Source organism: Calonectris borealis, chromosome 2 (genome assembly GCF_964195595.1).
Source record: "Calonectris borealis chromosome 2, bCalBor7.hap1.2, whole genome shotgun sequence".
Lineage (NCBI taxonomy): Eukaryota > Metazoa > Chordata > Aves > Procellariiformes > Procellariidae > Calonectris > Calonectris borealis.
The window spans coordinates 38448210-38476095 of record NC_134313.1 but is presented as its reverse complement, the minus strand read 5'-3'; the positions used below and the strand labels follow the sequence as shown (position 1 = coordinate 38476095).

The 27886-nt window shown below is 38.6% G+C and overlaps 1 protein-coding gene across 1 annotated transcript in view; it reads left to right on the top strand.

The window, feature by feature from the left end:
- C2H8orf34 (chromosome 2 C8orf34 homolog) overlaps positions 1 to 5807 on the top strand; it is a 169649-nt gene extending 163842 nt beyond the window's left edge. Inside the window, exon 14 of the mRNA XM_075140648.1 lies at positions 4793 to 5807. Coding sequence (XP_074996749.1) covers positions 4793 to 4800 — 8 coding nt within the window. The 3' untranslated portion in view covers positions 4801 to 5807. The remainder of the gene's footprint in view (positions 1 to 4792) is intronic.
- The last annotated feature ends 22079 nt before the right edge of the window (positions 5808 to 27886 follow it).

The window sequence follows — 27886 nt, the reverse complement described above, 5'->3', positions numbered from 1 at the left end:
ATTTCAGAAGATGATTAAAAATGACCCAGGGTTTGGGAAAACCGGTTAGGAGTTTGCCTAACCTAAAGGCATTTAACTAGGAACCTCAGAGAGGACTTGGTATCTGTAGGTAGACATTTAAATAAAAAAGATTCAACTCGTCAAACTGTGACGACGAAATTAAATGCTATGTCCTAGCAACCAGGAGCCTTAAGCATTGTAAGCAAAAGTTAAGGGAGGCAATGAACTTGGAGTCATTAACACGAGGTGAGAGGGCTTTCTAAATGACAGCTAATAGATAATCCAGCAGGAGATTCTGTGGGCTTTATATAGGTATAGTGGGCTCTATGATGATCTAGGTCAAACTAGAGGTCAAACTAGATGATCAGAGCACGATTTTTTTATCTTGGTGTCTATGAATATACTTACTCATTCTCATAAAGAGCAGTCTGGACGTGCAATTTCAGTTGCTTTCCTGGACTCTACATGTTAGGCATTGATAAAGATGCGCATGATGTAATGATCGTGATTCTACCTTTACGCTACCTGTTTTCTTACAAACGCTTGAAAATGTGCATAACTGTATGTACATATAAACACATTTTTGTGATTTTTATTCTAAGGTTTATTCTAGTAATTTTAAACTGCAAAGCTCCCCCCCCGTTGTTTTTATTATCATAATTTAGTCCTTGGAATATAAAAATAATTTACTTGAGAAGGCAGGGTGCCTCTGGATAAAGTAATAGCGGTCCTTAGTGATCCAAAAATAGACACCTGGGAAATATAAGATATTTGAATTAATATTGACCATAACAAAGATATTAATAAAATACTGTTAAACTTTACTGTGCTCTAGATAGTCATAGAAGTCTGTAGATCTCAAAGCACAAAATATTTTCATGCTAATTTTGTCTATGTGAATGTCCAGTGTTAAATGGCAGTGTATATAATAGCAGTGATACAAATATTTTCCTTTTAAAAGATTTTATTTTTTTTAATTCAAAAAACATTTGCAAGTGGAGTTCTAAGCTTTCAGGAAAAAAATATTGGCTGTCCTTAATTTTTGAATTCCACAGAGTTCTATGCCTTGTATAAACTCCTCGGGATAGATATACAGGTAAGTTCAACAGATAATCATCTATGCTCATCACTAAAAAAACTGTACTGAGCTTTATTAGAATTTTCTTCCAAAGTAAGAATATATACACATATTGATTTACATATGTCACAATAAAAGTACTCCGCTAGCTGCATATTGATATAGCAGGCTATATATATTTGATTTGAATCACAAAGTATAGTTTATGTGTTGAAACACAGGTAGTTTAATATTGTGCTGTTGAAAGATCAGTCTAAAAGGACATAATAAAAAATAATGAACTTCTAGGAAAGTAAAGCTCTTCTCTAATATTAAAGAATTTCAGAGAATAAAATAAACTAAAGCTTTTACTGACTAATCACTGACAACCAGTTAACAAGGCTAGCCGTTATAGCGAAGAAATGCAACTTTTTAATGGGAATGCAGCCTAATTTGCTGCATGTTGATGAAGAAACTTTAATTAAATCACTTGATTCAGTTTTGATTATAGCAGATTGATCCATCCCCTTTTAGACTTTGCTCTTCCGGAACGCTTGTTGAGTAAAGGTAACTTAAATGTAGCTCTGCGAAAGCATGCAGTGAACTGAGAACTGATCTTGTTGAAAAGCTCTGAGTAAAAAGAATATTTTTACTCAGATAATTCAGTCCTGTGTTGTTGCTCAGCCCTGTGGCTGCCCAACGTTTGTGCTGCGTGAATCGGGAGGAGCTATGGAGAATATCTGAGTCTGACAGTGGTGAACTGAAACTGTTTCAGCTGGCCTTTCAACCAAAAAATGCTCATGAAGCAATACCCCTAGGGTTTTAGTAAAGACAAGTGACTATAACCGTATGAAAATTGTGAGGTTCGAAGTCATCCTATTGACCTGCGTCTGGCCTTAGAGCGGCATATCGATGATCTGTTCGACTGGGGGACTGCTGTCCAGACTTTCCAGTTGGAAGGAACCGGCCGTTTCATGTGTCCTTCATAGTACAGGGCATTGGAAAGAGTTAGGGACCAAATTATGCTGCTGGGCTCATTCTTTTATGCCTTTCTTGATTCCTTCATTTGCCATGCTGCCTGAGTGGTTTCACTGCAGGCCAAAAAGGTCTTGCTGCAAACCTATGTGTGCTTTTTATTCCATTAAATTGTCCCAACTTTTTTCAAGAGCTATCAAACCCAGTCATCTTTCACCAGTGCCTTATGTAGTTATTTAGAGCAGTGAAGAAAGAGCACGAAGTAGCCCTGAAGTACTACCAAAGCACATTGGTCATGTTCTACACCTACTTTTCACTCAATTTGTTTGAATGCAAATGACCCCATGAAGTGCAAGACCCAGGGAGCAGCAAGCAGTGAGTACATCCTTTTGCATTAAATAAAGCCTTGAAAGTCTTTTGGCTCTACAACTGACTAATTGATTCAGCAGAGAGGCCAGATTGCTGCAGAAACCAGAAAAAAAAGTAGAATGCTTGACTGTAATCCCAGGGTACAAAAATGACCAGGAGGTGAAGGATCTATGAAAGACATTTGTTTTCTTTCTTTGGCCCAGTATTCCCCAAGCTCTAAAAAAGAATTAACACTCCCTATTATCCTATTGCAGTAAATGTGTTTTACAAGGCCGAGATTTATTCTAAGCCAAAAATGTAGAAATTCCTCTTTTATCATGAAGAGGAAGGATTTCAAATTCAAGTAGGAAAAGCTCTGTAATGGAAAAGGTTAAGATTTTGTAACATAATTATGGTGACTCTTCTTGCCCCTGTTAGGGAGAAAATCCATGAATGTGGAGACTGGGGGAGAGGGAGAAGAGAGGAGGGTTGATCCTTGATATGTGACTTCTGTTCATTTTGGTTAGATCTTGTTTGGCAATGGTAGTGCCAGTGTGAGTGTTACAGCAGGATCTGGGCAACGCTTATTTTCTCCATGTCTTATTTCCCTGATCTGTGAAGAGGGATGATAAAATGTGATAACTGACAGCAAAGCTATGAGAAATCACCAGTTAATGTTTCTAAAATGTGTCGTGAGTCTGGGCCCCAATTCTAATGTCTATCTGTATTTCTTTCTGGTGTGCTTTCACTAAATTTAAAATGGCTGTAGTTTTTCAGTTATTTTCCCCAAGTAAGTCAGTGGTGGCTTCCTGCTTGTATTAACTACTTTTAAATTATTTTTTGTATTGGAGAAATCAGCCTCTCAGGGTATGACTCGTCTCATCTACCTTTAGCTATATAAAAGTGAGAGTCTAGTCCAAGCTATTTGTTCTCTGAAGTAAGGAGAGAAACAAAGGGACCTCAGAGGACAGCTAGAGATCTGTCTTACTGGGGGACTGAGACAGGTACATTGAGTCCCATCACCCCTGCAGGGTGTCCTTCATCTCTTGCATCTCCACCTTGACGCTTCTCTATCTCATGTCAGCTGAAAGTTGATTTGATCTTGCTAATATCATTTCTCATCAGTCAAGAATTCCATAATGGATATGGGGTAGCACGGAATATATTTTCTGGCTGGCATCCCATTTCCTTCTGCAGCTAAGAAGACCACAATCCCTGGAGTTTTTGTGGGTAACAGTCACGAGAAGAATCTGCAAATGAAACAGGCTTACATATATTTGCTTTTCTTTTTCCCTCCTTAAGACAAATTTGTTACTTAAAGATCAAACTGTGACAGTGCTTGAATATCTGCTACATGAAGTGCCTCCAAGGAAAACAGTTGTTAAACATTAGGTATAAATGACAAAAAGATACATATAAGGTTAATAAAGGATAAGAACTGTTGCTAAGATTTCCTAGGCTTTATTTCTTTTTTTTTGATGCAGAGGTTTTCATGGTATGTACCTTGCTCTGTTGAATATTAGTACAGTATCAGATATAAAGCCCAGGCTTATCACCAGGCAAAGTGAAACTTAAGGATCTTGTTCCAATTGTATTTAATTGATTAGCTGGAGATAATGGGAATAGTTTGTTCCTGCCAAGTTTCTTTAATCTCCCAAAGAGGGCTTGCATATTTATATGTTCAAAAGGAGTGAATAAATATGAAGCTGCTGTGCCTGATTTCCTTCAGTGTTTAAAAATGGCAAGGTGAAGGCTTCTAAGGTAACATACAGACCTTTATGCATTCAGCTGTGTAATTAAATGTGGTTGTGGTGTTTATTTCCAGTTTATAACCCTGATTCTCTAATTGGATCCATGTAATAGGTCCAGTTGCAGTGTTACATCTTTTACAAACGTTTGGGGAGGGGCAAGTTGTGTTACAGTCAGCAACATTTACAAAACAATCTATTTCAATATGTGTATATAAATATTTGTAAAAGCTAAATTTCCATTTTGCTTTGGGGAAGGTTTTCAATCTGAACACAATCAGAAATGAAAACATTGCTATCTCAGCTTATCTGATTCATCACAGTTGCCTATTATGTTTGATGCTTTTTGCAACACTGGTAATTTTTTGCAGTCTATTACTACTATTGAAAAAGAAGCAGCAGAAAAACCCTCTAAACGACTGAATAATTGGAACAAACAATATAACTAAAGAAGCTGTGATTGCTTCTGAATATTTTAGAAATAAAAACGAATTGGGATTCGTCAAAATACTGATCAATGTTGCTTATTTAACTGTGAGTTCAGCGTTATGGAAGACTTTTACAAAATGCAAACACAATGAAGGATTAATTTTCCCTTTTATCCTATTTTTGTGTACATTAACTTTTAGTGCTAATTTCTATGTTTTTCTGTTTGATTTCACAGGTTTGTGAAATCAGTGGGATTGTTGAAGAACAATTTAAAATAAAATTATGGTGATCAAAACTACATCTGAAAATTTGCTTTAGTTTATACATAATAATTTTAAATAAAGTTATTTTTCTAGTATCAGCAGTGGAACCGCTCTGATATGTGGATGCTCTAACGCACTGAATCAGAGTATTTACTGTGGTACAGTGGCCTTAGGAAAGAAGGGTAGCTGTCGCCTTTTAGTATAAAGTTAATATAATGTTTTTGTTTTGTTTATACCCCTGTTATTTTGGACTGACATTTGATAAACTAAACTCTGCCTGACCAAAATAAACTATCCCTAGAGACTTTATGTATTTTAACTTGTCTAAGGTTTTCTACTCCTTATATTTTTGTAATCTTTACTCTTTTTTAGATTAATAAACATTAAAGTATTCGCCCACATCTGCCAGTGTGTATGTCCCATTCAGGTCTCACAGAGAACTAGCTGTTCACTCATGGTCACCTGCAGAGAGAGGTCAGAAGGGGGAGTGAGTGAAAGAGTCTGTGTGTGGGTAGCAGAAACAGGTGCTGCCCGTGCCGCGTAGCTTTGTATTGAGTTTATCTCCTTTGATCTTTAAAACAAATAAAGACTCTGTTAAAAAGGGAACATATCAATAAGGAATGGAGCATGCATGCAAAAATAAAGCACCTAAAGGAATTTCATATATATGATAAAGCATTAGTTACCCATAGGGATTACTGAAACAAATTTGCTGTTTAAAATAAGCTAACTGGTGTGTGCTGTGTGCTTGGAACTTTAGAAGATGCTTTTGCACGGACATCAAATGAAGGGATGTGGCAGTTGCATTTACTGATTTCATTTACCTGTTAATTGTCAAGTGTGTTCTCAATTTCCTTTGTCTTCAATTATGTACGCTTGGTTCCTGTATCTTAGACATAATGATATAATGAAATTGCTTGCAACTATTAAAAATTACAGTATAACAAACCATCTATTTGTTTAAGAAATAAAAATGAATTGTCTGTCATGAATGTTTCATAGTGTGAACTTTTTTTGCCGTCCCACAAACATACAGTGCTAACTACACAGAAACTGTATGGTCTGTCTTAGTCAGGAGCAAGTAAAATGGAGGGTAACATTGTGATGAACAAGTACTTGCTATATGTATCATCATAGTGTAGACTTCCTATATGTAAAATGGAACCCCATGGGGATAGTCCCTTGAAGTTCGTTTCAGATGGGCTTCAATAATTTGTCATCAATAAAGAAAATCTGTTATGCTGTGTTTATTTGCAATATACTTAAAGACCCATTTGCATATAGGAGAGCATATTATCACCGATATGCTATATTTAGTCAGTTGCGCTCAGTGAAGCAGTCTTGTGAAACTAATACCTCCTTTTCATGGGTTTTATTCTTCCTTAGTGGCCTGCATTTCGTATTTTACCTTACACTACTGAAAAATGTAAAGTGCCTTTTTTTCTTCTGCCAGTTGCTTCACTGAACATCTGTTAAGCTCCATTCTTTCTGCTTCATGCCATTACTGAGAGAAATTATGACCATATTTAATCCCTGGGAAAAAATCTCATTGACTTCAGTGGAACTAAGATTGCCCACAACAAGTTGAGAAAGAAATTAAAATTTGGCAGCATCATAATTCTAGAATTTCTTGCATGTCTAAGAACTTGAAGACAGTTTTGTCTGGGTAGTGCAGAGAGATTTGGTCAGGGACATGTCTGGTTTTATATTTTGATTACATGTGAAGAAACAGCAGACAAGCTTTATGCAGAAGGCAGAATATCAATCCTGCTTCTGGTCTTCAGAGGGCAAAAAACTTTTCAGTTACAGGTATAGTGGGTACCATCAACGCTCATTAGAATGATTAAAAATTTAGCAAGTGTGAATTGTATGCACGTGTCTCGAAGTGTGATAGGATGCCTTGACTCTTGAGTGGTCCCGGTTGTAAAAGCTGTGACGTCTTGGGCTCCTGAGATCTGTTCTTGGGACTGGCCGGAATAATGGTATTCTTCTGGGACACTTTGTAAGCTGAAGGGTAGAGGATAAAACCATGGAAAATATTACTTTATTTTCACGCTAAAACATACAGAAAATCCCATGTCATTTTTTGGTTTTAGTTCTCATGATTTTGACATGATCTCATGATTTTTTAACACTTGTGGTTGGCACTACTCCCTCTAAAGCGTATGGCAAGCAGTCTTGGCTGATGCTAGCACTCAGCCCAGCAACCACTGCTGGCATTGTAGAGGAGAAGCAGCCACCTGGTACCCTGACTGCGAACAAGCTGGCAATGAAGCGTAACAAGTCAGGAGAACTCCAAGGAGGAGCTGAGATGCGCTTAATAGGCAACAAGCAGCTGGGCTTAGGGGGCTGGGGAGTATAAACAGCAGCTGGGAAGGCCATGCAGAAGGCATGTGTGATAAACTTGTTTTCACCTTTGAGCTGTAGGAAGCCTTACTCATTTTCTGTTTGACCTTTTCAGCTTCAGGAAGCAGTTCCCATTTGTCAATTGCTTATGGAATAAACTCTGCCTCCGTGGTGCCTAATTGAATTGAGAGTCCACTGTGGAAATTCTTCTTGGTGCTGCTCTAGTTAATTTGGCAAGAGTATCAAGGTGGCGTTTTTTACTTTTGTTTTTGACGCTGCACCAAGCACTTCAAAGTCATCACAAAAAGTTCAGTGTAAGCTACATAGAAATGTGCTTCTCTCTAGTTGCATGGAACAGAGTAGATTTAGTGCTTTTCAGAAAGATACTTCATGGGTCATTGCTGATGCTATTCAGTTACTGCTTTTTGATGGAAAAAGAGCCATGATAAACAGATACATTTTTCCTTGCCATATGTTTACATCTTAGTTTTTAAAAGCATTTACTAATGCAATAATGTAGGGACATAGTATTCTCAATAGTACTTGTTAATGAAAAAAATACAAACGTATCTCAGTATATAAAAATGCGTGTAGCTTGTCTAATAAGCAGCTGTCTTTCTTTCAAAGGCCAATTTGTAATAAAATGGGTTTTATTGCCATATGAGTTTCTGCTGCTTCCTTTTAAGACTTTCACATCCTTGATACTTTATCTGGATAATCTTAAAAGCAGCCTTAATGTATCTCTATTAATTTCAATAACACAATAATATTAATAGGTTCCCTTCTGTACTGCTCATGTCAACTTCATCATTTGGCAGATTTGAAAGAGTGACTTCTAGCTACCCCGGTGTCTAGCTGTAGGGTTTGTAGGTGTGGCTGAGGGCGAAATGGGGGAAAAAATTTATTTGCAGAAGTTATTAAAATAAAACAATTTCTTTGGAAATATTATCCAGTGGAAGATTTCTCTGAGCAAATCCTTATCTGGAAAACTTAAGCAATAATTTAACAACACTTCCATAACAGCACTATATGTGCTGTACTGTGCACATATAATATTAAGAAAAGCTTCTGGCCCTATGCTTCCTAAAAATATGGCTTTATTCGCAGTTTAAGTCTCTTTCTGCTGAGTCAGTAATTACAAGAGAGGGAGGGAAACCTGTTTCCTGCTTCCTGGAGTATTGCTTCAGGTATGTCTACATGTCAGTCACAGAGGTAACTAGCTAAGCGCAGGGGAAATTCTATATTGCAACAACTAAACTCATAGAGATATATGAACTAAATGAAAGCCAACTCACACGCATGTGTGTGACACTATTGTTTCATTGCTCTGGCTATATGTGGACATGCTTTACATTTAATCCAATGAACTATTAATGTAAAATACAGAAAAGCTCCCCTGGGATAGATTACAGCAGCCTGGACTTCTCTGCAGCAAGTGTGCTAACCATGAAGTTACCATGCTTTTAGTAGCTTTATATGACTAGCTCCAGGCAGCTTCCCAACAAAAAAAGATGTGCAAAAATCCGTGTTCAGAGGCAAGGAGCTCTTGCTGTGCTTATAGAAGTTTGGTGCCCATTCACTCTTAGCCCTGGTTTCTACTTTGTTTGGATTAGGCAGCAGCTAGTTAGTACCTAGTTTTGTAGATATTTTTGCCCTTTACAGTTTTAGCTGAAAGTGCAAAAGCTTGGGGTTAATCCAGGAAAGTTTAAACAGACCACTGGTTTGACAGCATTAGCTTACTTAATGGTATATTGCTGAAATATTAGTCAAATTAGTTTTAATTACTTTTAATTACCAAGTTGCTGTTTAAAAGAAGGCACATCTTTATAATTTAGAATTCTGACATGACTGTTCCTTATGACTTTGGTTGCTGTTTTGTTTCCTGGCATGTTATATAAAACTAAGGCATAGCCAAATAGAATCTAGTTTGATAGCTTTTTCTTTTCCTTTGGATAGTACAGTCAGATACTCTTTTCTATGGCTTTTCTGCTTAAGACAACATGCAGCAAATTTAATACATACTGTCCATAGAAGTTTCCTCTACGACAGCTTTAAACTTACCAAGGTGCATCGTCAAGTAAAAACAGTGTACTGGACCTTAGGTTCAGTTGAATCAGCAAAGCAGTCTAGTGGTGTTTCCACAGTACAAATGTATAAATTTCACTTTATCGAAAACTGGAATTTAATCTATGAAGCTCCACACATCTCTGTTGTTGGAAGATGGCAGTGCATAATTAATATTATGCCAGCTGCTATTCCAGAAGAATTTCTATTGTAGGATTTGACACACCCTCCAACTAGTGTATCTTTATTGTATGAGTCGTATCTGTATTATATTTGAGCTTCACATTATTTTTCTTTAATTAATTATCAGCCAATCCTGGAGAATGCTTCTGGTTCTGAAACAAGTAGAATCACAATGTCTTCTGTAGATTCATGGACCTTCTTTTGAGAGCTTAGTGACGGAGTGTTGTTCTGAAGTGTGAGAGAGACAGAAAGAACCTTCTTTTTGCCCACCAAAACCAGCTACAGCACAGCTCTAAAGAGACACCACAGGAGAGCGAACATAAATCGTTCCTCTTGTGACTTACTTGAATGCTGAGCTGCTGATTCTCGCCAGAGACCTCCTCTCCCAGAAACGTACACATGTGTTTGCCTACAGAGGGAGTGTAATAGGAAATGGGGCTGGGAAGGGCCTCCAGATATCATTTAGTTGCTACCCCTGAGGCAGCATAACTGCAGCGAAACCATTTCTGACAGATGTTTGTCTAATCTGTTCTGAGAATGTCTGGAGATGGAGAATCCTTCTCCTTATCTTTAGAAAATCATGTACCCGAGTGCTTGTATTTTTGCTTGACAGTGGTTTCTCAGAACAAGGTCTTTTCCCCTCGAATACATTCTTCACATCTTAATTGTTTGCGTCTTCTTTCAGCTCAGATAACATTGAATTCAGATGCCACCCAAAGCAACAGAATGAAATATTGGTCCTGTAAAACCTTTTGAATTTTTGCAATGATGTAAATGTGGCCAGCATTTCACCCCAGAGTTACAGACAGTTACTGAAGAAGCATTGTTACAGGCCATGAGATGTGTCAGCCACTGACAGCAAGGACTTGTGCTCTACAGGGTGCACATGTGCTGCTCTGAGAAGCCCTGCTTTTGCACTGGAAATCACATGTGATGAAACAGCAAAGGGTCATTCGAGCCTCCACGCTTCACTCATTGTAGCTGTCTCCAAACAGCGCGTGAGGAATTCATGAGTGCATTTCAAAAACTTGCCAAAATGCTCCCTGGGGCCTGATAAGTACTGTAATTCAAAATCTCTCCATAAGTGCCTCCAGAAATCATTCTCTTCCTATTGATGTGTGTAATCCAACACCTACACACTCACAACTCCAGGTTTAATAAAGTGTGGGGCCCTTTAGCTGAGATTCCAAAGCAACTTATACTTCCTATCCCCCCAGGTGACGCTACATTTCTGTGTCCAGAACACATTATCTGTTATTGACTTTTCATCTGGACACAGATCTTACAGAATTTGAAATATTTTCCTATGCGGATGTGTTGAAAACATCTGATGGGCTTGCCTGGGGTACTGTGATGCATAGGCCTTCTGGGAAAGACTGTAGCATCAACTCCATCCATAATTCTGTGTCTGCTCTATGCAGAGACAGTAAGCGATTTAAAAGACAGAGCTAAAGCTCTTCAGGTAAAAACATAGCCAAAACTCCAGATAGAGATGTACGCTCACTATTTCCCTTTAAAAGCAATTAATTCACAGTATGACAAATTAAATGTTATCTTCTGTCACTTGTTCTGTATGCTAAATGTTTGTAGAGAATAATACCATGTTCAAATGCTGGAACACTGATTTTTCAACTTTCAGACATGTCAGAAGAAGGTTAACTCATTCAAGAAAAGTAAATGTTGTACCCTGTAGATTTTAACAGTATAAGAGAATGAATTTAGGAATGTGGAAATTTTTATTCGTGTATCCAGATGAAGTATCTGTGGTCAGAACATTTTATTTGGGCCATAATCTAGCTCGATGTAAAAAATATACAGTATCTCCTTCTCTGCTCTGTTCCACTGGAACCACATTCAAGTAGATAAGATACTTCAACAACCCTTCGTAATACTTTTAACATTAATTCTGTCTTCACTAGTGATTCAGAAAAATCTGAAAACCTTGAAAGTGTCATACAAAGTGGTCCTTATCTCTTCAGAGAGATACGAAACATTACCAATACTAAGGAATAACCTCTACCGAGTATGTGGGATATTGACATGGATTTTTGCTTGATTTCGACCTCTGATGGTCATGTGGTATCATGCTTTTGGCTAAACTGCTTACCTGACCCATGATATTTTTCAGTTCTATGCTTAGTCTAGTTATAAAATGCTATACATTGGTCTATTATAATAGAGACACTGAGATACAGTTCTATCCTGTGCTTACTGATACAGAGGAAATATTACTATTAACTTTTGCCTATATGGTATTCACTTCCGTGACACAGTTTTTGCTACATCCATTAGAATGGTCTTCCGTTATTTACAGCATTAATAAATTCTGTGTTCAAAAAGCCCACTCCTTTCTGAACTGTGAAAAGCATCATAACCACATTTGCCTGGATGTCTTTTTGACCTGGGGTATTCTCTTCTTTGGTGGGCAAAGTTGTCCTAGAAGAGAGCAGCCTCCCAGCAGCTGCATCCTCTTGGCACACTGAAGGATCATTCGCATCCTCGCTGCTGTTTCCAGCAGATTCTGCATTGTACAGTGAAGTTCCAGCTCCTGCAGTTCTTATGTTTTATGAGCTTGGAAGTCATCCAGTTTTATTCTTGGACATTTATTAAATATCATCTGAAAGTTTTAATCATTCTTTCTAAACTATTTCTTTTGGGGATAGGAGAACTTTGACACAGATTAATTACAGGGCTACAATTTTTCCATTAGGAATATCTGTTCTCCTCCTTCCCACTGCCTCCATACTAATACTGTTTGAAGTACTTAATTGAGGTGGCTACTTCAATCCAAATATAGCATTTTTGAGTGTTTCTGGGAAGCAATGCTAGTTTTTCCTTCTAGTAATTGTAATTTACCACTACCAGGGGATTTTCAGGAGAGTTGGGTTGATAACTGAGATGATAGACTTGAAGCTTAAGTTGGCTCAATTTGCAAAAGATGTTTAGGGACAGGGGACATCTTTAGGTCGTCCCTCTGCCCGCCCCCACCCCGCCAACTCTTTTAATATATTGCTTACTGAAGTGGAACACAGCTGTTTGTTTCTTTCAGCACAAGGAACAAGCCTGCGTGGATTTATGTTTCATTGGTACCTTGGCAAGGGAGGAAATACTCCCCCTCCACCCCCCAGGGTATTCCTTTCCAAGAGGAAGCTGAGATCCTTCTTTCCAATTTTGCTTTTTGGTCTGAATGCAGCTCTGACAGACTGTTTATAAGAATGTTTAAGATATTTCATTTGTTTTAAGATTTGAACCATCATACCACTAATGCAGTGCAAATAAGAGTAATATGTTATTATTTTCCCTATTTGTTCATACTGAAGGATTTTTGGGAAAATAGAGATCAAACCCACCAGATGTCACAATAATTATCTGCATCAGACAGTACTGATATGGCACCGTGAGTTCAGGTTGTTGCTCAAGCTCGATGGATCGCCACACCTTCTACCCTTGAGAGCGCCACAGGCAGGCAACTGATCTTGTCATAGGTCAGTGATTGCCTGAACAAAATTAACATAGTAGAGTCCTAATGTTTCTCCTTCGATACCTTGCCTGTCCTGGAGAGTCTAGTTGCTGATTTTAATATGTTCATTGCCAAAACATGGAGTCACTTCTCTTTTGAACATCAAGGGGATGCCAGGCAAGGCCACTATATGAGTTCCGAAGTGTGGATACTGGAACGGAGCCATGTGAATAATGTGTGTGTAATGGCACGGTCTGAATTGTTTTTATTTTTTAATATATGTTGGTGCAGGAAAACAGAGCTTTGCTTTTGTGTCAGAGAAAACTGGTTTCCAGGAAAATATTGGGGAATTTGAAGAATAAAATTGTGGGGGGTTTATGAACAAACTACTATTTAAATATAAATGGCTTGACCTTTTCAAATTTCTTTTTTGACACAATATGATAAAGTCATGATTTTGTTGAATTTTATTTATGGTGAATTTTATTTATTGTATTTCTTCAATTTTACCAAAAGCATTTCAAAGAATTAGGAAAATTTTGCCTGCTTGGTAAGATTCATCTTATGCTTGTAACTGTAAGTTTTACCTTGACATGTCTGTCTGTCTATCTATCTATCTATGTCTTTATCTTAGGATTGAAGGAATGAGCCACATGAGAAACCAACTTCGCCTTTTAGCATGTTGGGGTCCATAGCATCTTTGAATTTTAATACTTTGTTGATGTTGTAATGTTTGTAAAAGCTGAATTTTTCTATATGAAACACATTCATAAGATCTGCCAATAAAAAATTCCTCATTTCTCCGTTTAGTGTGCCAGCAATTGGCCTACATTTTCATTTCATACCCTATGATGTCATATGAATACTGTAGTGTTTTGTTTTATGGTCTTCATGCTTTTTAAGTATTGGAGAAGTTCACTTAACCGTCAAATTTAGTTTTCTCTGTAGCAAACTAGTATTTAAACACTCTCACAGGCTGGTGTGAATTTTTACAGACTGTTCTTCTCCATTCTTCAATGAAAAATGAGTAGTCTTGGCTTATATTTTAGTTTGTATTAGTTCATATTTCTCAGCAAGAAATCACGTGCTACCAGATAAGAGGAATTTTCTGGGCTTTTCTTGTTTGTATCATTTGTTTGTTTTTTTTTAATTACTTGGGTGAATGCCATGGCATTTAACCGCACAGAATATGTAGCTGAGTGTGGGCTAACATTATGACAACCTGTAAGTGTTTAATAGTTTTTCACAGGTTCAGAGTGCCTTCAGGTAGAGGCAACTGTGGGCATTTGCCAAGTGTATAAGCCTGAAGGGCAGCGAAATTTGTCCTGAGCTCCACAAGGTTGTGTGTTTTCAAGTGCTCCGAGCTCTTCAAGTTCCTCTCCTTTAAAGCTTCTGTAATGGCATTGATGCTGCACCTTTTTTGTTCTCTTCCTGGACTGTTTTCAGCATGTGGCTTGCCACATGGAGCTCTTCCTTTTGCATGTAGTCTGGGCTGCTCTGTTGCCATTGTAGCTCTCCTTGGTGGAGCATGGGAAGAGCCTCAGCTGTGTCTTCACAGCCAGAGAAAGGTTTGTGTGCATTGGGAAGTGGAAGGAGTTCGTACACGGGTGTTTCTGTACCGCTGTATGGACTGTGTGTATGGCTATTTCTGTACATCTCTCTATTGCTGTCTTTTTGAGCAAGTGGAATCGGGTGGGCATCTCTGTGTACCATGGTGGAAGGTGTTCGTGTTGCTCACAATGAACATCCAGACTTTCTTCAAGTGCTTGGTCATATATTTCTGAAGGGCCCATGCCACTACTGCTAGGCTACTTCATCACTGCGAAGAGAAGCCCCCCAAGTAAGCAGACTGCTAGATCAGTTTGGGAAACAAAGAGATCCTTACTGACATCCTTTGATGCACCCCAAATCCTCTGTCTTCTCATAGTTCCCTTGTCCTGTTGACAGCACTTTGAGTCTTCTATGGTCATCTGACACTGGTGTCCCAGGAGGGTGCCCTGCTACTGTCCCAAGATGAACGGTCCTGTCTCCGGTTTGAGAACAGACTTAAATCCACAAGTGAGGGGTGTTGTTTTTATCCTTAAAATGATGCAATTTAGTGTTGCTTATGCTGCTGCCAAGCGACTTTCTAGCTCGGGACAGGGCTGTGAGAGGGCATTCAAAAATGCTTTCTGAAAACCATCTATTTGATGCTGACGTGCTGAAACTGCAGAAAGTGTTTCCCCCAGTCCCACAACTTGACTTACAGACAATATTTACTGTAATCCAGTTTTGACCTGCAGAGCTTTCAAATCTGCCCTTCGCTGTGTGCATTCTGTACGAAGAGGTACCAATTTTCTCTTTCGTGAGGGAGGGAACAGTTATTCACATGGTGAGAGATCCTGTAACTTTACAGAATGAGGAAATCATTTTATCGATGGCAGTGGAAAGGAATATTTATGTCACAGACAGGAGGAACACTGACCAATATATTAAACAGAATTCTAAATTTATTACACACTTCCAATTTTTGCATTCTAAAAACTCCTTTTTGATAAGATTTAAGGTTTCTATGGTGAAATATTTGGAAATTGAGACTTTTCTTCTTGCTTCTATTGCCTTGAAGTTGAACTTGTTGATTTAATAAAATATTCCCTTTCTTTACATGTCGTTATGATGTTTTCTGCTCTATAAAATAACTTTCAGTGACTGGAATACTGGCATATTTCACAGGAATGAGATTTAGTTAGAGCTAACATACAGGACTGTGGAAACAGGGAGAATAAGTAGATAGGTAACAGTGTTTAATCTACCACTGTACAATTTAATGTATTTTTTGCGTGAGGGTTGGGAAATTAGTTTTTGAGCTGTAGCCCAGTGCAAAAACAAAACAAGTAGCGGCCTTTGGCCCTTTTGGAAAGTGATTGTGTGTTTCCAGTGATGACAGCCAGCACCGTTCTTTGATTTATAGCAGCGCAACTTTCATTTAATATTGACCATATGGCAATTTGCACCACCTACATTGTTCGGGACCTATGTCAGTAGCACACAAAGCAGTGAACCTTATTCCCAGGCAATTCGACTAAGACAGAGGATGCTGCACTGTGGCATATTGATTGATAGCACAAAGCGGTGATAATTAGATCTCTCTGAATCCTTTATAAGCAGGCTGTGGGCTTTTGAACCTTATTGCATTATTTTGACACTACTGAATTATCAAATGTGCCAGCTTGTTTTCAAACTGTGTGTTTGAAATACGTGGTGACAAAAAGGTGTCATGGAACAAGATTACATAATATAACCCACAGTCTTACTTTAGCTTATATTAATAGATAGTTTTAATTTATGCAAGAAATGGGAAGGGAATGTTATTATTGGGAATCCTTGACGCTATAGCTCACATCTTCAGATGAGAACATTCCAGATCTTTCACAGTGAAAATTTTCCTCTTAGCAATTTCTCTTTAGTTTTACAGTTCTAATTGCTGCGCTGCGTATTGGAACAAAACTGAAGGTAGGAACACTTAACCTAGAATTTGGAGAGGAAACATTTTTTTTTTATTATTTGTGGAAATACCCATTATTGGAATTCATTGAGGTCAGTGACTTTGCTGACATGCAGGACTGTAGGAGGGCATTAGGGTACAAGTCAAGGGAGCTCAGTTTGGTACCTCCCTGTACCCACGTTATTTATACACTGGTTCTGTGTGGCTAGTTGAAAACGGAACTACTTTTTTCCATCTAGTGACAGTGCCACCAGACCTGCCAGACATCTTTACGTAGCGGCATGCTGCTCAACATATTTGGCAACCTCTTTTGCTGACAGTGTGTGTAGAGCTCTGCCCTTCAGTTGACTGACTCAGGATGATTTATTGAATACCTAAAACTTTGTGAGGGAGTCATGACAGTTTCACTGAGGCTGGATAGCATCTGGCTCTGCAGTTTGACTACCTAACGGCCAGTACGTGCATCCTCACGTCATCAGGGCCTGTTCTGTTGATACTGAGTCTACACCAGCTACTGCTGTGAAACTATCCCTTCCCTTGTGCCAGGGGTAATGTATCGCTGGCTGTGTGATAACCTGAAAATGAACCACTGGCTTTTGTCAATCGCCTTCAGCCAGATTGGTTCCTGGATCTACTGCTATTTGCATTTGAACTAGCTACAGGTTTCTGTAAACCTCAGTCCCGTCTTGGATCCAAGATACAGATTTCATGATTGCACCATAGGCACATGGAGGTGGGGTGGGAGGGTGGAGGATGAGGCGTGGTGGGGAGAAATGCTGATCCAATATAAACAGACAGTGCATATAAATAAACAGCAAAACCACATATGGACAAAATGGTCAGTACGCATTCTCTAAGACTGCAACATCTCATCTGGTCCCAGCTCCTTTTGCAATCAATTATGAACTATTGACTTTACTAGGAGTTCTGTCAGGTGCTTTCTGATCCCACAATTGCTTCTATAACGGAAAATGGAATTAAGTGATAAGAGAGAAGGAGAGAGCTCAAAACACATTTACTGTATCTGTGGTGAGAATGAATTGCTGTGATGACAGAGTTGGAGAAAAAATAAGTTCTGGGAAGGACAAGAGTGATAATTTTTGTAGTCAAGGAGAAGGAAAATAAACTAACCCGAGAGAAGAAAATTATTATGTCCAACTCCTTCTGCCTCAAGAATGCTAATAAAGATTGGCTGGACACCACTTAGGTCTCGGTGAGACTCAGTCTAGCCTTTTCAGACATTCAGTTGTTTGCAGGTCCTGCACACCAAGCTGCCTATTTATGTATGCACAAAGGGCTGGCATTTGGGTTTGAGTAAGTATCCTTTATGATGGGTCTTACCAAAACTTACTGAATGACCCTACAGGATATCACAGAGGGAATAAACTTGTATACTCACCTGCATAACAGTAAATCATGTGAGGAGCACCTCCGTGGACTCCTGCTTCTTATCTCTCCAGAACATTTATGTGTCTAACTTCCATGAATTAATCTGCTTGGTGGTGGTTCTTCTTTTTCTTTTTTTTTTTTTTTAACACAGTGAAGTACTTTCTTTAGACACACCTTATTGTTTCTGTATTCATTTCAGCCACATCAAATCACAATGATTTGCTCTAATACCATCTGTAATTGTAAAAATTTAGTAAATTTATAAGGATGGAGCACTTTCATTAAAAATACCTCAGTTCTGTCATGGACTTGTCAGTATCCTTAGACTCCTAAATATATGATTTGTAAATGTGTAGTGTTTAAAGTGTTACTCATGTTTTGTTTCATATTAATGTATGTCATACAGATTTTTAAGGAGTTCTGCCCACATTTTGGGAGGTTGGATTTGAGGTGCATTTCTTGTGTCTTTTGTAAAATGAAAAGAGCCATATTTGGTAGAAGTCAGCGTAGCTACAACAGTTTTGTCACTGGCAAGCCCTTAATTTGTATAGGTTTCCCAATCTGGTTTGTAATGAAGGTAAAAAATGCTGCTGTTGCTGATAATTGTGATAATACTGAATATATTGTTTCCTTAGCAGAATTCTGGTGGGAATTCATTGTCCTTGCCCAACACGTACTTTTTCAGACAAGCAATAATTTATTTTTGGAAAAAGAATCTTAAGTTCTACCCAAGTATGCAAAATATGCCTATATAAATGTAACATATACTGACTTCCTCTATGTTGAACACCAGTGTTTATTGGCTGCAGGAACAGACAATACTGTAATGAAAATGAACAAATAAAGGAACTTGGTTTTCATGTCTAGTTCTTTGCAATCATCTATCCTTTACTATCAGGTAGGGCCATTTTTTACTGCCTTTGATGATAGTAGAGTAAAAAGGGAACTTGACTGATTAGAGAAATACAGTTCTTAGAATGAAGTAATGAGAAACTTCAAAGTATAGGCTGTAGACCAATACCACTAAAATTTTAAGAGCTTTGGTATTGATTTTTCAGCAGTGGGATTTCACACCTTTTGCTTTCAGATTTCATTAGTGGTCTAGGACTAATTAAAAAGGAAGAGGCTTCTCTTAAATGCCAGGAGAGTTAATCACAATACCACCTAGCAGGGGGGAGGAGAAACTACTAATAGCGTTATTGCCAATTTGTTTATTGTATATAATCCCTTAAATTTAATAATGGTGTTGTGGCAATTAAAATGATACCAACAGCATGCTGGTGTCCTTTTTTAGCAGATTAAGAAGTCTGGATCTTCTTTACTTAAAAAAAGCTTTAAGTTGAACATCTGAAGTCAGATATAATGCGTGTTTCACTGAACATTTATAGACTTCCCAAAATTGTTTGTCTATGCAGAAAGGAAGAGAGAAGTTACTTTACCTAGTTGCCAATTAGCTGAATAACTTAGCTCACTTAGCTGTAAAACCACTCAGTGCATTGAAAGATTAGCTAAAAGGGTCTCTGGAAAATCTCCAGGCCTTTTTTTTTAAACTAATGCCATCTATTTTTAATAAATTTTGGCATGGCACTATCTTCTTTACAATTAACAAGCAGGAAAAGCAGCTGATGTGACGGAGTTCCTGATCCCCTTCAGCCACCAGTTTGCTATTACCAGAGGAGGTTGTAAATAAGAACTTTTCCAAGCAACTTGGTAGAGGGATGGCGTGTTTTAGATGAAATGGGCTTGTCCATACTTTATCAGTTGAGATGGTAGAATAGGAAATAACTGTTGCCAAAATTAATTCCTAATACACTGACTGTCTATGGTGGAAAGGATGCAAAAATACACCATAAGGCAAAAAGAAGTCACTTGCTTGAGTCATTTCTTTTCTCCGTAAAGCATGCATTATGTTTACATCCATTGCTGTGCCTTTAGGTGTGGATTTTCTTCCATTCCTGTGGTCTGTAACTCTACATGCAAGCTTTTGATTTTTTTCATCTACTATTCCTCATTAGGTTGCCAAGTGCCAATTAGTGTCCCTGTCCAAGGAAGAACTTTCCTTGCTCATGCCTATAGTCAGACTGAAGTCAAAGAGAATTCAGAAGTTGGCATCATAAATGGGCTCTGCCTTACTGTCAACAAATACACTGAGAACGCACTTTTCTTGTATGTAAAAGCACTAAGTGCACTGTCCCCCTTGTGGTTAATGTTTTGAAGTAGTCCTTCAGGAGTTGTAAACTCATTTCCCAGAATGAAAATAGTTAAATACATTGCAGTCTAAGAGGTGTCTTGCTTCACATAAAATCCTCAGATTGACCCTTTTGCTCGTTCTCCACTCGTATTGACATTCCTGCCTTCCAAATGTGCTGCTTCACAACTCTGCCAGATGAACGTGATGAGCACTTCTAGTTTACAAGACTTCCACTGGTGCCCAGCTCAGCTCAGGGTCCAAGGACCTTGTGTCTAAGTGGCACTGTTGGCTGTGTGCTTGGGAATAACAGACCTGGAAATCAAGGAAAAGATTATGGTCTGGTTAATCTGTTACTGGAACTGACTGCGGTTAGTGTAGCTTCTCTGCACGTGGAACAAGGACCCCTGTCACATAAGTAAAATGTGGGCTGGACACAGTTTCAGCCACAAGCTTTCTATAGGACCCTCCTGCTATTATGAGAATCAAATGTGACTTTTCTTGACAGTCATTTCAGTTTGAGATTAAAAAGTTCTTACAGCAATACTGGTTGAAGTATTGCTGCCCCTCATGATAGGTTTGCCAGTGCTGATGTGTGCTGCCCTCCCAATCTTGTTGGCAAAACAGTTTGTGGTGGTTGCGATGTGAGCTGGATTGGAACGGAAGAAAATTTTTTCCAAGATGGAGGAGAAAGCAGCAAACAAAAAATGTTGTGTTTTTTTCACACTGATCTGATTCATGGTGTAATTCCAGAAATACCCATGCTAATACAGTGTGGGTATTGAAGGGTACGTATCCAAGCTCCACACCAGACTGCTCAGATGCTGGGCTTAATAGTAATGCATCTTCCACAGCAAAAGAGCAAACTGAAGGGATAACAAATTGTGAATGAAAAGAAGAATAATTACTCATCTTGGGAACCTCCCCAGGCTGGCTTGACTCTGGTTACCAGTAGCACTTCTACATGAACATGCTGTAAAACAGGCACAACATGATACTGTAATGTGTTATGTTGTATAAAGCTGGTTATTAATCAAGAACATCTAGAGAAAGTAAGTCATGATCTGATCAGGTTACTTTTTATCTGGGATCCAGTATTAACCCTATTTCCCATTGATGGATGTGTTCCTTTGCTTTCATGTTTATGTTCTGATTGATTTAAAACACTAAATGAGTAGATCTCAACACCGAATCAAGGTTATCTTAGATACACAATAGCAATAGTATTTTCTTGTCATAGGCATGTTTGAAGAATGGCTCTTGATCAAATTTCACTTAAGCTTCCACATGGCTGTGGATCAGTCCATGCTGCAGCAGATACACCTTGAAGCATCAGTGGCTGTGCATGAGGTCGTGCTGGAGCACCTCAAAGCTTGTGGCCATGGATAAGCCCACGACACAGTAGGTACACTCCTGGAGGGATTGCAGCTATGGATAAGGCCATGTTGGAGCAGGTTTACTTCTGAAGGGACTGTGGCTGTGTATAAGGCCACGCTGGAGCAGGTATATCTCTGAAGGCATTGTGGCCCACGGAAAAGGCCACATTGGAGCTGGTGCACGTCAAAGCGACTGTGGCTGTGGGTAAGTCTATGCCACAGCAGGTATACCCCTGGAGAGACTGTGGTTCATAGACAAGGCTCCACTTGGAGCAGTCACACCCCTAAGGGACTGCAGTCTGTGGATAAGTCCAAGTCGGAGCAGGTCAAAGGGAGGAGTTCATTGCAATGTTAAACCCGATGGTCTGGTCCAAAGGGGCCAATGGTTGAGATTGTAATGGAAACACCTTTAAATTGTTGTAACCTGGGTTTTGAGTTGCGTGTTATGGGAATTCCTATAGCAGGAACCCCTTGTTGCTAGCCAGCGTAGGAGCAAGGGGAGGAGTTCATTGCAATGTCAAACCCTATAATCTGGCCCAAAGGGACCAGGGGTGCCAATTGTAATGGAAATACCTTTAAATTGTTGTAACTCATGATTTGAGTTGTATGTTATAGGAATTACTGTAGCAGGAACCACCTGAACCAATGGAGGACAAGCCTTACAAGAAGCAGTGCAAGTGCAGCAGTAACATGACGTGAGCTGGCTTTGGTGGGGAGTAACTCCACACAACATACCACCTCTCCTGTCCTGAGGGACCACCATAACAGACGGAGCCTGAAGTCATGGACTAAATGAACTCAATGGACATTTTGTGGACATTTCTGCACATTTTACAGACATTTCACAGAGGTGATCCATTGACTAAGGGAATGATAGCTGTGTATTGTATCAAAGGATGGGAAGGGGTGGTGGTGGTTAATGAGGTTGTATCAGATAGCGTGGGACCTGGGCATGACATAAATGATATGGAATAAGGAGTGGAGAATATACTAGTTTTGGCTGGGGTAGAGTTAATTTTCTTCACAGTAGCTAGTATGGGGCTATGTTTTGGATTTGTGCTGAAAACAGTGTTGATAATACAGGGATGTTTTCGTTACTGCTGAGCAGTGCTTACACAGAGTCAAGGCCTTTTCTGCTTCTCGCACCATCCCAGTAGGCTGGGGGTGCACAAGAACTTGGGAGGGGACAGCCGGGACAGCTGATCCCAACTGACCAAAGAGATATTCCATACCATATGACATCATGCTCAGCCTATAAAGCTGGAGGAAGGTGGGGACATTCGGAGTGATGGTGTTTTTGTCTTCCTAAGTAACAGTTACACGTGATGGAGCCCTGCTTTCATGGAGATGGCTGAACACCTGCCTGCCAATGGGAAGTAGTGAATGAATTCCTTGGTTTGCTTCGCTTGCAAGTGCGGTTTTTGCTTTACGTATTAAACTGTCTCTATCTCAACCCACAAGTTTTCTCATTTTTACTCTTTTGATTCTCTTGCCCATCCCACTGGAGGTGAGTGAGCGAGCGGCTGGGTGGTGCTTAGTTGCTGGCTGGGGTTAAAGCACAACACTCAGTAACTGAATATAATGACATGGCCTTTTTGTTCCTCACGAGTACAGCACCCAACTAATCTGCTCTGATTTTAACTGGTGTACAACACTAGAAAGTCAGGCGCTATTGAAATCTGTTTTTAGTAGATTTGGTAGGTAGCTTTCATAGTATCTCCCATCCATTTATTATTTCCATTAGAAAATCTTTGGCTTTGGATGGCTGGCAATAAAAGCAGAATCAAATGATATATGTCATGTGGTATCACTTCAATAATGATTACGGTTGAAGCCCAGCAATTCATCAATGAAAAAATCTCTTTTGGATTTGTGCATTGTTAAAAAGCATATATGAATGAATGGTTGAATGCAAATTTTTAAAAACATTTAAAACATTTAAATTTAAATTAACATTTAAGACATTTCCATGCTAAGAGTAATAATACTTCAGAAAGCTTTGTCTTATTATCTTACTCTGGTTAAATATGAATGTTAAAATGCTGAATTAAATTCCATTAGGGCTAATGATTAGATTTTAATCTTTTTTTATATACATTTTGAAATTTTTGACAGGTCCAATCAGCTGATACCATATGTGCTGTTGGCTCAGCTGGTGCTATCTTATTCCAAGAGGATAACCACTAGATGAATGCCATGATATTTAAAGAATGCAGAATAGTTCCTGGTTTTAGCCTGCCTCATTTTAAGGGCTCCCTCCATTCCAAGTTCCTCAGGACATAAAGCATGGTAACCCCAAACTAAACTAAACTGTATTTTTGTAACCTAACCAAGGGATGAGCCTTGCAATCAGTTCGCTGTATACTTCTGATTACATTAAATCAGCATTGTAGCAGTGACAAATCAATCTGTCCAAATGTCAAAATTTCGAAGTATTTGTGACCTAAATACAATCTGTTTTCAAGTATACTTTCCTATTCACATGAAGTAGGAAACAAAATATACTGACAGTGGCAACCAACTTCACAGCAAGGCATTGGTGCATTCCTACTTGATTTTAAAGAAGACATTATATATACTATATAGACTGTACCATGCTTCACATTGTTCATGTTAAACTATTAGTCATTTAACCTGTTATTAATTAACGACGTGTCAATAGTGAATAATAGAGTAGATAAAAAGGTTATTCTTAAGCTGAGCCAACAAAGTTGTTAGAGTTTGTGGCCTCTCTGTTATTGCTCATCTAGAAGCTATGGAAAATAGCTGTACTATGAATCACTGTATGAAATATTTTTGAATACCATGTTATTGAATTCCCCATGGAACCTGGCTGGATTACAGCACTACTTCTTTTCCTACCCATTATCAATAAAATCCCACAGAGATCATGGTAGACTTTTAATGACCTTTGCTTATAAAAACATCAAGGCTGTATCTATCCTAACCTGACAGCTAATTAAAAAAAGTTTGTCTCAAGCCTGATGTGGACATTGGTTAAATAACCTTTTCAAGCACCTCCATTCATACTTACAGTGTATTATGAAATAACAAAGTTTAATAGTTCAGACACTTTTCCTGTACAAAACACAGGCATTTTATCAAAACTAGAACATTAGAAACACAAACCAGCATTGAAACTGCTATTTCTCAATTTTGACATGAATATTAACATTTGCCAAGTGAAATTGTAGTCATCACAGCAAAATTACTGCCCATATTTCAGCTATGCTAAAATCAAGTTTTGTCTTTTACCTTTTAAATCTCTATGGTAAGTATTCCTTCTTCCACTGAGAGCAATGAGAGATCTGGATGTGGGATCAAACTTATGCAAGAAGATTTTTCAGGTACTTTTTCCCACAGCCCCACAGTTTAGGGAAAACCACTCATTCTTATCTTCTGTGGGTTTTGTTGTTTTTTTTTTTTCATTCCTGTCTTTTCAGACAAATTGGAATAAAAACTGCTAAGTGAGTTTCTGACTACACATGGACACTGAAGCAATGTAATGCATAGAATGCACAATTCCTTTAATGGAATGTCACTAAATGCATATGTAGATTATCTCAGCACTAATAGAATCTCATTTTCACATCCAAAACATACTGAGTTAATCACACAGGCCTCACTTTATTGAGTCCACACGTAACTTTTGAATTTTAACAGCTCTAAGTTAACAACTAACACTAAATGTCCTGAATCTTTTCAGACAGAAAACCAATGGATAGATTTTAGCACAGATAGGTGCTAAATCCAGCAAGGTCCCCTGCAGAAAAACCAACTATCCTGTCTTTTGAAAGGCTGCAAATTCAGAAAGTGTTTTAGTCCCCACTGAGCTCAAATCAAGGTCTTACAAAAAGTGAGAGAAATGGTTACTTTCACTCTCTAGCTCACTCTGGTATTTAAGATACTTCCCACAGAAAGACAGCTGCGTGGTTTTGCTCTTCTTGATTCAGAACAAGGTTTTGAATATGATTTTCCAACATCCTGAGTGCTTCAGGCAGCAGGATACAGAACCTTTTTTTTTAAAAAATTGTTTTTCTCTAGGCTTGTGAGTACTGAAATTTTATGAAATGTGGAACTGCCCTACCAGGCAAAAGAGCTATGTGAGTATAATTAGTGCTCTAGTTGTGAGGACACACGCTTGAATGGTTCATGGCCACTCACTTTTGCATCCAACCTTTTTGAAAAGGCTGTGCACGTTCCTACAGGAAGATTCTGTAATTAATATTTTCCAATGATGAAATATTTCACCGGCAGTTCTTGACCCTTCTCTGCTTCTGAGTGCCAAAAATCAGTAACTAGCCCTGGTGGACAAAATAGATATGTGAATGGTCATCTTTCTGTTTTATTCTGTACCACTGGCCTCCTGCCATGTGTTTTCACTGAGTGAGAAAAACAGCTCTGATAATGCCAAGACAATGCAAATTTTAGAAATTATTAGTGCAGACATTTCTAAATGACATTTCTAGATCACAGTATTGTCCTGATCAGTCGAGACTACTGTTAGTCATTTGGTGACATATTCAACCATTTAGATTTCTAGATCTTACATTAATTCAGGGAAGTGTAACACTGACTCATTTAATCCACTGTAAAAACCAATTACTGTAATAAGGATATGAATATTTGTGAGGTGTTCTTCGGAAAGGCAATTTAGCTCTTCTGGTAAAGACTACACAGCTGTTATTTAGTCCAGCGCAATATTGCACATCCTGTGCCTTGCATCACGTGGCATTGCTCTGTACCTGTGCATGCGCAAACTTACTTGGGAACAAATCCAATACTGATTTGAAGACCCTTGTAATTAGCGGATGACACAGCTTTTGGAAGCCTGCTTCTGGAACGGTATCCAGAGCATGGAGTGATCTGCCTGCAGTCTCCAGAAAGGGCACAAGGACAGTGAGATGCCACATGGTAGGATCCAGCATATCTAGAAAATTATGCAGAAAGCTACCAAAAGTGGTTAGACAGCTAGGAAAAATGCAGTGCAGGGTGGTTTTAAGCCTGGCTCTGCACTCACTGGCATTGCAAGGAGCTGTCTCCAACCATCAGGATATTCAGCTTGAAAGTATCTTCTGGAGGGACTCACTAATGCTGTCTGAACAGGCCTCTGTCTCCCTCCCTCCCTCTCTCTCTTATTAAATGACCCATTTTGTGCCTGGTGGTCCTGCTTGTGTTTGCTCCATATGATATAGTGTGTATTGCATAATCAGTAAGTTATAAGATTGTCTAAGTCAGCCACAAAACCTATGGCAGAGCTTCAAACACAGCACAGGTTAAAAGTCTCTTTTCATATTACAACTTAATCACAGGCTACTGGCCTTATAGACATGCAGGGTTTTGTCTGGTGAGCAGGCTCAGTAGTTGCCAGTGGTGCTGTGAAGGTTGACCTATGCTGAAAACGTCCTTCTGGTTATCGCACATGGGTAGGTCAGAGGTCCAGTTGCCCGGATGGAGCTTTGCCTGGGTTCAATGCCCTGATGTCCCCATTAAATCAGTTTCAGGGGGAGGCCTTTATTTTGCTATAAAATGTGATTGCTATCACAAAAGGAATAAAGAATATTGCATTAAATTGTTAAATAACGATCAATTTCTTTATATAGCCAGGTCACCTATATGTGAACATATGGTTGCTGCAAGCCTGGTATTGTAGTTCCAATAGCTGCAGAAGAAATTTTCCTTCTTTCCACCCACTTCCTGACAAAGAAATACCAAAGAAATATCCCACCGTGTCTTCTGTTTAAAATTCATTGCTAAGACTGGGTATTCCAAAAAGGGGAAAGCAGTGGAGCTATTTTAATTTATCCTCCTACGTAAAAAATAGACAGTGCTTTTATAAACAGGAAGACACAAGCATCATTAGGAAGCACATTTGGACTAAGTGCATTTTCTGGAAATATTTATGCTTTGCTTCTTGGATTTGTGATAGTACCAATATTCAGCCTACGTAGCTGGGAGGAAAGTGGGCTTGTGTCATTTGCTTCATTATGGGGCACAGGCTGGTCTGTTCCAAACACAAAAATATTTGTTCCTCAGAACTATCTTATGATTTCTGGGGTAGAAGTAACCTCCATTTGTATTATGGTTGATTGCCTTTTTTGTTATGACATGTAAGACATCTATTCAGTCTCAGCGAGGTTGCACACTATGCAACAATTTAAATTACTTTTATTAATTACTTATTGTATATCACACTGTATGTATGGGAAGCCCATCACAAATCACATCCGTCAGAAAGACCATGTTAATGGAGCTAATTCCTTTGATATAACTGTATTACATATTGGGTATAACTGAGCTAATAAAATTACCCTTTTATAACAATTAGACATCTCAAATCTCATTTGCTACTTTTAGAGCAATGTCCATTGATTTAATAATGTGCTGGAAAGGGCTGTAATCATTGTACCTCTGTGAAAAAACTGTTATAGCTGGTAGTGACACTGTAAGTATAAACTTCTAAAAGATGTGTTTAATTTGATATTGCAGATATATACATTTAAAAGCAGTTTTACTAAAAAAATGAGCTATGTTCAGGTAGACATGGCATTCAGCTGTTGTATTTTAAGCTTCTTT